This window comes from Carassius gibelio, chromosome A1 (genome assembly GCF_023724105.1).
Source record: "Carassius gibelio isolate Cgi1373 ecotype wild population from Czech Republic chromosome A1, carGib1.2-hapl.c, whole genome shotgun sequence".
In the NCBI taxonomy this organism is placed as follows: Eukaryota; Metazoa; Chordata; class Actinopteri; order Cypriniformes; family Cyprinidae; genus Carassius; species Carassius gibelio.
Genome location: NC_068371.1, coordinates 11,452,805 through 11,466,124, shown reverse-complemented (window position 1 = coordinate 11,466,124; position 13,320 = coordinate 11,452,805). Strand labels below are relative to the sequence as shown.

Here is a 13,320-nt window from a genome sequence, read left to right as displayed (position 1 = left end):
TGGTCGGCAGTCTCTGCTTTCATCATCTCACAGGCTGAAACGATGTCATGTTATAGACCATATCAAGGTCAATTGAAACCTACCTTTGTTTTACCCCAACACCATCATGAATGTCCAGCTAGAAACCTCGTGAAACCATCACCTTAGACTGGATCCATCTGGATCTTTGGGCAGGACATTTAGCTTTTTAGAAATGCTTGTTATTTACTGGTTGATTACTGGCTAAGAGAGTCCAACCATATGTGGCAAAGTTTAATGCTAGTGTTCAGGGTTTGTTCAAATCACTAATCCTATAGGCCTGGTAATAACAATAGTCATGAAAAATACATTTTCCTGGTTGCAACCAATTGGTCACCTAAGCTGTACCAGCACCATAAACCATCTCCTGCTTTATTGATTTAGCGATGAATCAATTAGTGAATTATTTAATTAGCCAGGGATTACGGGTCAGTGTTGAGTGCCTTTGGTCCTCCACTGTTTCTCTCCTTCAGTAAATCACAGATGTGTTATAAAGGCCACAGAGAGGGTAGGAAATACAGTGTAAATGTGTCACATTTGGTAAAGTTCTGCGGATATTGTATTTGTTTACCTACAAATGCGCCATTGATTGGACCATTTTGATTGGCTATGTATTTTATTCCTTTCTGATTATTTCTTGTTTAAATTAGATTTTGAATTCCCCAACACCTTGCTTTTTTGAACACCACTGTGTTGAAGTTTACATCTTTAAAACAGTCATTGCACAACCAGCTATAAATAAAGCGTTCGCTTCAAGTTTAGGTAGGCCGGACATTTAAATTAGTCACTAGCGTATAAGAGTAAACATTAGCAGTTTTCTACATCTACCTACATACAGAAATCACATCACAAGAGGCTGATTATTTATTGTGGAGGGAAAAACAAACACAGCCCTTTGCTGACTCCAAGCCAAGCATAATCATCGTGATGGGTAGCTAGTCGCTTATCTTGATTATTAAGCCACATTTCGCATCTGTTTGGTAGATTTCCCGCTAGCGTAATAAATGCCTGTCCAGAACGTAAGCTTGTATTTAAAGAGAAAAGGCTGAACCTTTTTCAATAAAAGTTTATTACTAAAACTTGAACTTTTTTGTGTGTTTGAGCTGCGGTTAAAGTCGGGACAGATGTGAATTTATGGGGCCAGTCTCTCATTCTCTTACCTCCCCATTAGCTTAAGTGACACGAGAAGGCTGAGGGAAATCTCAAGCAATAAGGGTGATTACTTTAAAAGATCACACAATCTGTTCATATTCCCGTAATGAGTCTGACTGATTAAACTACAGGGTATATTTTACGGGGTCATGCCGCTCAAGTTATTGTTGCTGATTTGTCATCTGATAGAGTCACATTTACTTATTTCACTATGAAACTGACATTTTCATGCGGATTAAAGGGTTGGAGCTGAAAGCGGTGTCATGTGTTAAGTCATGGTATCTTTTGTGCCATGTGCTCATGACTCTGGGTCAGTGTTGTAATGGTTTGAAGACGCAGGTAGCATTTCTGTCCATCTTTTTGTGTATACAAGAGTAGCCTATGATAAAACCGCCTGAATCGTTTCATTTATATTCAGGTTATGGATATGTGTTTCTAAAAGGCTCACTGAGTTTTCTGCTGTTATTAATGTACTAAAAATACAAATTGTTGGCATGATTCATATTTAAGATTTTTGGTGGTGTTTGGTAAGGCAAGAATCATTATTACTCTTTGAAAGGTTTCAAGAAACCTCTAATTCAGTGGTTCTCCATAGTTCTATGAATTCCCAGTTGGTATAGATTTTATAGTTGGTAGCCTATAGACTGCAATGGCATAGGTTTTTAAAGAAAATGTAATTGCCATTTGCCTGTGCAAAAAAAAAAAAGAAAAAAAAAAAAAAAAAAACCTTACTAAGGTGTTCTTGGTGCTTTTTAACACCTTGCTGTTAAGGATTGTTTCTTATGGGCCAAAATCAAAGTCAATATGATGTTCTGATATTGATTATGACTTTGATCCCAGGTTTTTTCAGCCATTTTATTGTCTGCCAGTTCCACTTGTGTGTGCTAGACTTCTCTTACCACTAATTACTTGATCTGGTATATCTATATCTATATCAGTAAGATAATTTTGTTATTATTATTTTGCCTTAACAAACAGAACTAATTAAAGCTGCAGTAGGTAACTTTTGTAAAAATATATTTTAAAATACATAAAATACATATTTGTTAAACCTGTCATTATGTCCTGACAGAAGAATATGAGACAGATAATCTGTGAAAAAATCAAGCTCCTCTGGCTCCTCCCAGTGGTCCTATTGCCATTTGCAGAAAGTCATGCGCTCCCGGTAAAAAAACAACCAATCAGAGCTGCGGTCCGTAACTTTGTTTGTGTTCAAAATGTAGAAAAATGTATATAATAAAAGAGTACACCATGAATCCATTTTCCAAACAGTGTTTTTAGCCTGTCCTGAATCACTAGGGTGCACCTATAATAAGTGTTTATATTCGGACTATTTTAGATTGCTTCGGGGGTACCGCGGCGGAGTAACCCAGTACCTTTGTGATTCTTCATAGACATAAACAGAGAGAAGTAGTTCCGGCTACGATGTTCTTCCGTAAGACGCAAGCAGTGCTGTTTATTAACCGCTAGAGCGTCAAAAGTTACCTACCGCAGCTTTAAGTTTAAACACTTTGAACACTATAATATGAAGTGTAACTTATTTGTAGCTCCGTAGCATCCCCTTAAACTGTAGAGTATGATGCATGCAATTCCAAGGTCAGGTGTTTCATTCTCAGAGGATGCATGAACGGATCAACTGTAAGATATACCTTGTAAGTCGCTTTAGATAAAAGTGCCCGCCAAATGTAATGCAAATGTTAATCTGCAATTTACCTAATCAGGCAGACTCTGTGATGTGTCCTTTTCTTGACTTTAAAACCTATCCAGTGTAAAACTGCTGAGGCTTTCATTGACAACTCTCAAGTTGTAAAGTCCAATATCTCCTTTCAGGAAGTGTATGCTATGCGCCTTTTACCCAGGAAATAAACCTGTGTAGTCCAATCCCTGTAAATGAGTAAAATTCACTCAGACACCATCCTCTATGTCCCAGTCTGGTTCAGTTTTAACAAGGCAGAGGCACCTTTCTGAGGCCAGTTAAAAATGCATTTAAACAAGCTGTCCTGTAGCCCCCATGACAGCAGAGTTATGATGTCTGCACTTGTTCTGCATTAATCACTGCCCTCTTGCAAATGCCCAATAAAGTGCCTTATTTAAGATTTTATTTATTTATATTTGTATTTATTCTGCTTTTTACGTCGAATGCATAACCGTGATGACATCACCACCAAGGCTCTGATCACTTACTTCCTCTTCATTAGCTTAATTATTTGACTATCAGTAAACCCGCCTAAGTAATTCATATTTGAGAGGTCGGGTTATAAATAACCTCTTTCAGATGGTTTATTATGGGCAGCAGATTAGGAATTCTCCAGCGTGTTAATCAGTCCACACTGGTTGTGTCGGAATCCGAAGGCAGCTGTCTTGCTGCACATGCAGCCAGTCAATGGCGATTTTGCATCTTCAAATACTACTGGTAGACTATTACACAAAGAATATATATTAAGTCATGTGTAGCCTATTTAAAATGTAGGCTACATATTAAGTATGTATTCATTCCAACAGTGTTTTCAAACATTAATCTAACCAAAAGTTTATTTATTCTTGCATTATATGATAATCTCCCGTTTTTGTATACTGTATAATGCTATTCAATCACACATGATATAACTTGTTTAAGTGTGTCAGATCTGTGCATTTGGTCTGAAAGTAGGCTACCTGTTGCTATTTATTAATGTTAAGTAAGAGCAAAAGAAAAATTGCTCTGCTCAGAACTGCTCTTGACTGAATAACCTCTTCATCTTAATATGGATTAAAAACTTGTGGTAAATAGCCTATTCAGCATTAAGAAAAGTCTCGTGCAGGGGCAACATAGGGCATAGGTTTCATTTGTGTGAAAACATGAAGGAGTTCAAATTTTTATTTGATAAGCATTCAGACAATGTTTTTAAAAAGGCGCATTAACTCCTTCGGCTTACTGAGGAGTTTTATCATTGAAAAGGACATTCTGGTAGTTGTACATAAATCCCTTATTGAATCTGTTCTTGCTTTTAATATTGTGTCCTGGTTTAACTCTCTTTCTGTTAAAAGCAAAAACTGACTCTTAAGGATTATTAATGTGGCCAGTAAAATAATTGGTCAAAGACAAGTAGGCCTCCCTCTCACTGATCTCTATACTGTGGCATTAAAAAGGAAAGCCTTGTTATTGTGGACTCTATTGTGAGACTCTTACAATCCCCTGCATAGTTTCTTTCAGTTACTCCATCTGGCAGGCGGTACAAAGTGCCTTTAGTGAAAAAGGCCAAGTATAAGAAGACCTTTATCCCAATTGCTTTTGGTATTTTAGGATCCTTGCTTTATAGGATCTTAAAATTATTATTTTTTTTTTTTTTAGATGTACTGTATGTAATGTTAACTTTTGTTGTGATTGTTATTTGTACTGTTTGTTGGTTGAGCTTTTGTCTAAGACAAGTTTCAAATGACCCTAATGACTGGAGTCTATTAATCATCACAAATGCCTAAAAAATGATTGTGCTTTGTCTCTGTCTTCTTTTCTTGCTCGCTTGCTAAAAGCAGCAAATTGTAAAGAACCTCAAAAGTTGTCTTCACGCTTTAAAGGATGTTACCTCTGCACACTGCCTCTGAAAGGTAGCTTTATTCAGATTTTCAATACAATCATTGCCACACTTTTGCCTTTTTTTAGTTTATTTGCAGCAATTTACAGCAACACGGACAAATATAACATTACTGTGGATCTACCTCTCTTGCATCCTTTAATGGAAATATATTACATAGACTTTAACTTTCTTAAAATAACATCGAAGTGAACAACCACTGAGCCACATATGAATGTAACTATGACATATAGAAATATACATTACTTACAACTCATACATGCTCCATACTCCATCTCATATGTAAATGATGCATATGAGGGGTGGAGAGAAGGTAAAAAAAACAATGCATATTAAAGTACATTGCATACTTTTAATGCAAATTAATATTTATATGCATGTTGCACCTTTCAACAAATTTTTTAATTAAATAAAATCCAATGTATTTCAAGCTGATTTAATGTTATTTTGTTGTTTTGGTTTGACACCACATGAAACTACATATAAGTTTACTCTCCAGAACATTTTGATATTTCCCAGTGGTAATTATTTTTCAAAATTTTCTGTATTTATTATTGCTGTTAAGTATATTACATTTCTGTTAATCTGTATTAAATTACCACACTAGTTGTAAGATTTCAGAAAAGTTGCTCACATCATTATATCTTTGGAATAATGAGAACTAATGAATCATGCACAGTAAAAAAAAAAAAAAAAAAAAAAATGTTAAAAAAATATATTCCTTAAGAAAGTAAATGGGTAATTTCAATCACTTCCTCCCACCTCCTCCATGACGTCCTCAGAGAACGGGCTGTCGGGGTGGCATCCTAATGCAGACATGTGGTGTAGAAAGTCTGTGCAACGTGGTACATTAAGGTTGTCATTTATGAATTTGTGTTGCCTTTCCTCCTCATCCTCCTCCTCAAGATCGTCCTCTTCCTCGTGCTCATCTACACTCTGAGCAATGACCCTGCGGCCATCCCTTCCTGACCTCTCATTGGTCATCTTGGTTCCCCCGGGCTGACATACGGCCTTGACCTGTGTGGCCTGTTCTTTAGCCTTACGACTACGTTTCCACTTCATTCGACGGTTCTGGAACCAGATCTTGACCTATATTTACACACAACCCCATAAAGTTATCACCAAAATAACTACTTTCCACCAAAGAAACAAATAGAAAATAATTTATGGAAAACATACCATTGCTTTTAGACAAGGATGGTGATACCATAAAGACAGTAACCAATATCCTTTAATATATATATATATATATATATATATATATATATATAATTTTTTTTAAATTGACAAAAACAAGAAATGTTTAGGAGCATCAAATCTTAGAATGATTTCGGAAGTATCATAAAAATCTACTTTGTCATTGCAGAAATAAATTACATTTTGAAATATATTTAAATTGAAAACTGTTATTTGTAATTATAAAATTGTCACAATATGATTTTTTTTTTTCAAATACAGCATTGGTAAAACTATGTTTTTAAAAGAATTTACAAATCTTAGAAAAAAAAAACACTTAACATATTGTTTTAGAGTAACGTGGTTTTACCATTATTTATTTTCAGCATCTTTAAAATACCTCAGTCTCCCATTTTTTTCCAATCCTCCTCTCACTCACTCACTCACTCACTCACTCACTCACTCACTCACTTTCACACTCCTTTACCTGTGTCTCAGTCAGCATGAGCGATGTGGCCACTTCAAAGCGTTTGGGTCTGGAAAGGTACTTGTTAAGTTTAAACTGGTTTTCCAGCTCCAGTAGTTGCTGACTGCTGAATGCTGTCCGTGGCCTACGACATTTACCCATCAAACCGGACTGTGGGGACGCTACAAGACAAACAGAAAGAATCAGGACGTGAAGGCCATAACATCAATCATTAACAGATTACATACAAATACAATTAAATGAGGGTTTAGTGTGTTGTTTTGATGTTAGGTTTGTATGTTTCTAATGTGTTTTGAGTGATTGTTGGGTGGTTTCCTACTGGTCCAATTCAAAATCACCCACAGTCAAGTGATATTCTGTTGCTCATGCAGATACGGTTCAGATTTTCTAGAGCCTGCACTAATGTCATTACGAAAACTGTAAACCTATTCCAAATTAATAACAGGCCTCTTGTGCCTGTATATTAAAATTAAGCACCAGCCAAAAGGGATGCAATCTGCTGTAGATTATTTTTATGAGATTTTTGTCTCTTTTATAAAATGTCAAGGACTTGCAGGATGAGGCACAAACTCACACACACACACACACATATATACTCACACATAGACAAACAAAAGAAAGGCCAGAATTTGCAGCTATCATTTACCATAATAGCTCTACTGCAACTTATTGTTAAACACAGAGGAAGCAGGGCTGGGCGGCCATAAAATGCAAGAGCATGCCATTAACTTAATGAAAATTCAATGAACGCTTTGGGGATTTTATTGATGAACTACAACATGTTTAAGGTGTTTGTTTATAGTTTCTCTCTTACACAAAGACAATTTCCATCGAGGTGACATTTATTGCTTTATAAAGAAGCCAAAAATAAAATTATATTATTACAGTTTGGTGTAAATCCTGCTTACACAAGATAAAGCACTGATAAGTTACAGTGTCAAAATGACTTTATTGTTGAGTTGTTGTTTCTTTAACTATCCAAGGATAATATAATCTTTCAATCATGAAGACATATGAAGAGTGTAATGTCTGTTAAATATGGGAAAATATATTGTCTAATGGGTTGTTCACAACAAATTATAGTTGTGTATTTGATTATATTATATATTTACATTTCTGGTTTCAATTTGTAAAAAAAAATAGGTTCCCCTGTATTTTCAGCAAACTAATGTGACCACCATGATTTCAGTTTAATAATCAATCAAAACAGAAGCTATAAACATCATAATAGCTTAGTGATAAATTAACTTCAGGTCTTTCTAGAGTCACAGGTGTGTAAGCACATCTTTCTCTCTCTCTGTTTGAAAAGGGTTTCATGAGTTTTTACAATATTTGCTTTCAAACTGACAATGGTGGTAATGCAACAAAATTAGGTGTTTAACAATAATGATGCTATAATGATAGAGGTATGATAATATATGTATGATTTGGATCAAACATCCAGAGAGGCCTTTTTTTCTATTAATATCAGATGACTTTGTTGCTTTAAATTACATGAAATTGCAATTAGCAATTTAACATTAATAACAGAATATTCATAAATATTATACAGTGTTTCACAGATCATTCGGTTATTGATGAACTTTTTAAATAGATTAGCATTATGTTAAATTAATTATTAATGAACGTTTAAAAAAAGTATTATGGTAATCCACTCATATTTCATGGACAACAAACATTCTCTCAATGTGTCAATGTGTCACTTGCCGTTTCGTTTCTTAATTCTGAAATGTACTAGCATTTATGAATGAAAATTGTCACTAAATCTTTTTGTTTATCAGAGTTTATTATTGCAGTAACTTTTGATCTGTTAAGGATTATGTAATGTTTATTATAAATGTGTTACCCACTCATCTGAACGCCACCCCACTCACAGGTGTAATCGGGCAGTCGTGGTACCATGATGCCAGCTCGTATCCAGTGTTCCAGGGGTAAAGATCCGGCCATCGCCGCTGCCTTCAGCTGCTCCGGATACGCCGGATACGTAAAACCCGAGAACGGCAAGGCAGGGTGCTGACCTCCCAAAGCTGAAATAGGGTACATGGGCGTTGTGTACATGCCTGGAAGTGAAGTGAGTCCCGGGTGTTGAAAACTGAGCAGCCCTGGTTTAGGTATGATTCCGGTTTGGAGGTGAATGGCCCCCGGGGTCCCGCGGGGGGACGGAGTGTCGCCGCCCCTGCAAGACACCGGGCTTCCCGTAGGGCTGTCGCTGCTCAGTCCAGGTGATGCTTCTCGGGTCCCTCGGTGTGGCTCTGCAGCCAGAAGGGCGTCGATCCTGAAATTCTTCGATTTTTCCATTGCAACGTTTTAGGGTATTTGGAGTTGCAGGAAACCACTTGGATAGCTGCGTTTTACGCACAGATGCATGCGCTTTAATCGCGATTACTGATACTTTGTGTTCTTTTATAACTAAATTATTTTTTCGTTTAGTCTAACTGATTTGCTAATTTTTGCTCGTTTGGAATGAAACGCATAAAGTATTTACTAAAGTAGCATACCGTTAATCTTTTCCGCACAGAAAAAAAATAAAATTCGCCTAGAAACGATAAGAGCGCTTAATTTTACTGTATAATAGCACTCTCTCTTGTTTCGAACTGTATCTCTGTCATCTGTTCTGCTGTCTGAACTTCCTTGAGCGTGCACATCTCAGTCATAACGCCTGTGTGAGGCTGAGCGATGATTGGCTGCAGAGGATGTCCTGCGAGAGGAGATCACTGGACAGTTTTCTAATTAACTTATCATATACTGTAGTATAGACACTTCGAGCTTGTCCTTGGACTAAGACTTACTCCTCCTCAGCCAACATTAGAGCAAAGACGACTGCGAATTTTACAAGCGCCTGACATCAAGCGTCCCTTGTTTTCTGAATCACTAGTAACTCAATTAATTGCACTAACTACAAGTGTAAAGCTATGCCTAAAGCATCCATAATAATTAAAACCTGCTAAATAAATACATAATTTACTTCCGCAATGTTTATTTAGCTACTTGTATAAGATTATGATCATTTTATTTGTGCCCCGAAAAACATAAATTATTCTTTAAAATATATATAACTGTAATTTCTTCTTCTTCTTCTTCTTCTTCTTCTTCTTCTTCTTCTTCTTATTATTATTATTATTATTAGCCTATTATTATGTATCTCACATAATATTACATGGAAAAGTATAATCTCACTGAGCAGTTACAATAATAATATTACATAATAATACTAATTGTGATAGTATTTTTGTAAACGACTTATTTATAATGTCGGCTAATATCAATATATTTCATTTTACGATTTTACATTACGTATAGTCCATCAGTGCGTCAAATGTTTGCAGCATTAAATAGTTTGATTAAAATAAAGTAAAATATATATATATATATATATATATATATATATATATATATATATATATATATATATATATATATATATATATATATAATTTTTTTTTTATTAAAAGTCAGGTCAGGTCAGACAGAGATAGCTCTAACTGCAAGCATTCACTTTTTACAGGGGTCTGCAATAACAATAATGATAATGATAATAATCTAATAACAATACTACGAATTTGTCTTTTTCTATGAGATATCTTTGTTAATTTCCAATTACCTGAGCAATGATACAAGCACATATGAAGGGGTTTAAGATGCATTTTAATTAATTAAAGAGTCCGTTCGATAAAATAAGTAATTTGCGACCGCATTGTGATTTAGGCTAAATAATCATCGCACATTTATGAATAAAAAATAAAGCAGGCTACAATCTTCTGTAGGCTATCTACAAGTGCAAACGCTCCAAATGATTTATATGGGAAAAAAATACAAATAATAAAAAGAGTAGCCTACACGGGCAATTCATTCTAGGTATGAACTGCTTGTCGTAAACACGCAATAAACCGAGACGAAATTAATTGAAATTCGCAATTGTTATTTTATATTGCCTACAAGAAACAGCAGTGGACGGTGGATTAATAACATGGAAAACAGTCTCTGCACAGGCGACATGAGGCCGACAAACTGATATTTTCGCCTTGACCCGAGAAGATTGGAGCAGCCATTGCCTCTGTCCCGCAAATGAACGGCGGTCTGCGGTCCTGATGCAGGCTGTGTGTTCAAACCTAGCGTGCTGCCTAACTAGACAGCATGTTTGAGGAAGCATTCTACAATTAGGCCTACTGACGTAAACACGCAGTCTAGCTACTGGTCATCTTTGGGTATTTCCAGTTTTATGGTTTTATAGTGTTATATGCTGTTATTATCGTTTATGACAAAGTTAAAATAAATAAAGACTATATAGATTTTTTGTTAATATAGCTACTATAGCCTATATGTAGATAGACAGTTCACTGGGTTTGAGACACATCTATAGAGCTTATTTGGTCAAAAGAAATCAAGTGCTCTCCGCATATTCCCAGCATCCTCTCCCTCCCCTCGGTCGTTGCACTGGTAAATCTGTCATTGGCACCATCTGACAGAGGTGCGCAAATGAAATTGAATCAATGGAAGCGGTGGCACTGCCGGCCTCGTGTCATGTCCTCTCTTAACTAGAGCGCGCACACATATAGCCTATGTTTGTTGCACGCTACCAGTGATTAAATGCAATGACAGGCAGGTGCTGAAACTATAGACGAATGAAATACATCAATGGTTGTGGTAGTTGAGATGACTAATATTTATATTTTATTTTTGAATTCATATTTTAATTGTTTTTGAATGTTTAGATTAAAACTGACTTACGATATTATTCAAATCTACGCTTTTTACGGCGCTTTATGGTGTTCTTTCTAGAAGTCCTAATTGCTTAGATGCTGCCGTTTCGTAGCTCAGGTGACTTGTGTCTAACTTTTATGTTTCAGTTAAGAATTAAGTTTGTCTCAGAAGTTTCTCCTTAAAGGTTTTTTAATTGCAGATGTACTGTAGAGCTTATATTATTATTCAGTTGAGGAATTGATGAGAATTTTTTAGTTTATATTAATATCCAATTTTCAGTTTGACTGATGTGATGTTTGAGCACAAAATGGAAATTTTTTGAAGATTATGGAAAGTGTTTTATTTCACTAAGAATACAGCTAAAAATAATCAGATAAATGTGGATAAAATAAAATCAGTTAGAATAACAAATCAATGCTTATTTGAATGTTCATGCTACTTAGCTACTTGACCCGAAACACATAAATTATTCTTTAAAATATATATAACTGTAATTTCTTCTTCTTCTTCTTCTTCTTCTTCTTCTTCTTCTTCTTCTTCTTATTATTATTATTATTATTATTATTATTATTATTATGTATCTCACATAATATTACATGGAAAAGTATAATCTCACTGAGCAGTTACAATAATAATATTACATAATAATACTAATGTGATAGTATTTTTGTAAACAACTTATTTATAATGTCGGCTAATATCAATATATTTCATTTTACGATTTTACACCTATAGTCCATCAGTGCGTCAAATGTTTGCTGCATTAAATAGTTTGATTAAAATAAAGTAAAAAAATAAAAAAATAAAATTAAAAACTCAGATGGTGGCATCTTTATCTAAAGTGATAAAAATAAAACTGTTCAAATATTTAACTTAATTAACCATTTTATATATATATATATATATATATATATATATATATATATATATATATATATATATATATATATATATATATATATAAATATTTATAAATAAAAATTAACCGGACTAGCTTGATTTAGACTAATAAAAATAATTCATGTTAAGTTCCTGAGGGTGAGTACATTTTCAGCAAATGTACATTTTTGGGTGATCTATTAAGTTAAGATCACTTATCACTGTGAAGTCTCGATATGCCTTTCAAAGTCAAAGTTTATCATTTAATTTTAGGCCTGTAAACTTTAGTACCTGTCGGGTTTACAGAACATTAAAGGCCTTATCGCCGATTACGGGCATATTTTGGAGTCATTATCGCAGCTCAGCAAAGATCAGACAGCCATGACCGGCAAAAGCCTTAGTACCTTATCTTTGATCCTCTGCCTGAGTCAGTTTTTTATTTTTTAAATGGAAATGAAACTGAATTTTGATTGGCATGACCCAAATTTCAGTCTGGTACAAGCTGAGCTGTTGGTCACTTTTATTTTGAACTATATGCATATAAAATACATTACATTGCAAGATGTTTTGTCAAGTGTTGTCTGGAACAATAATAACATCCTGGAATAGTACTATTTGCATGAATATGCACAACCACAACCACAAAATCTGGTTTATTATCAGACGTGTGCCATTCACAAGCCTTTTTAGTGTACCAACTTTTGCAAAATGAGATGAAAAAAGGTTTTATCTAATGCATTATACTAATTATTCCTGCTCTGAAAAAATTCTCTGAGGACAGGTCCTTTCCTGGCATTGCGTCTGAACACTGATAAATGTGCAGCTTTTACCCAAATGCCACAAAGTAACTCAAAATCATTGTTCATCACTGTTTTTGTCCTCGATTTGCACCTTCAGTGTAGTCTGTACTGCCAAACTTAATATGCTTTAATCCGTTGTGGCGCATCAGGACTCATAAATTCATCTAGGCTGGATTTAAATGATGTGGCTTTATTATGTTGATCAGTTTTGCCATGGCTATGATGACTCTGTGATGCGTCAGCAAGTATTGATTCATTCAGATAAGACGACTTCAAAGATAATCATGACACCTCCTGTCTCTTTGTCAGAAAACATACTTAATTTCAATCTAAATATCTTCTTGGGAACACTGTTTGCACACGGTTAGCTATATATTCCATCCTGATCATTCTCTTGTCATTACATAAGCAATACAATTATAGCTTTGGTGTCTGGACCAGAGCATATTTCTGAAAGTCTGGTATATATTGGATTTAAAAAAAAAAAAAAAAAGAACCGCTTTAAGTTAAAACACAGAAGCATATTCTGTATTTA

General features: G+C 34.9%; 1 protein-coding gene across 2 annotated transcripts; it reads right to left on the bottom strand.

Annotated features, from left to right (window-relative positions):
* Positions 1 to 4,764: 4,764 nt before the first annotated feature.
* LOC127943277 (motor neuron and pancreas homeobox protein 1-like) lies at positions 4,765 to 9,041 on the bottom strand. Of its 2 annotated transcripts, none has more exons than XM_052539655.1 (3): positions 8,256 to 9,041; positions 6,406 to 6,566; positions 4,765 to 5,831 (listed from the first exon to the last, which is right to left on the bottom strand). In XM_052539655.1, exons 1-3 carry the CDS (start codon positions 8,701 to 8,703, stop codon positions 5,487 to 5,489), a joined length of 954 nt encoding a protein of 317 aa, XP_052395615.1. In that variant the 5' UTR covers positions 8,704 to 9,041; the 3' UTR covers positions 4,765 to 5,486. The 2 variants fall into 2 exon arrangements, with proteins under 2 accessions (XP_052395615.1, XP_052395696.1); XM_052539736.1 differs by having other exon boundaries at positions 4,766 to 5,831; positions 8,280 to 9,039.
* Positions 9,042 to 13,320: the final 4,279 nt, after the last annotated feature.

Excerpts from the sequence above, each read along its gene's own strand:
- LOC127943277 (XM_052539655.1), bottom strand. The coding sequence starts at position 8,703 with ATGGAAAAATCGAAGAATTTCAGGATCGACGCCCTTCTGGCTGCAGAG. Across the intron at positions 6,567-8,255 it reads GTGGGGTGGCGTTCAGATGA|CGTCCCCACAGTCCGGTTTG; the intron begins GTGGGTAACACA and ends TTTGTCTTGTAG. Across the intron at positions 5,832-6,405 it reads TCATGCTGACTGAGACACAG|GTCAAGATCTGGTTCCAGAA; the intron begins GTAAAGGAGTGT and ends GTGTAAATATAG.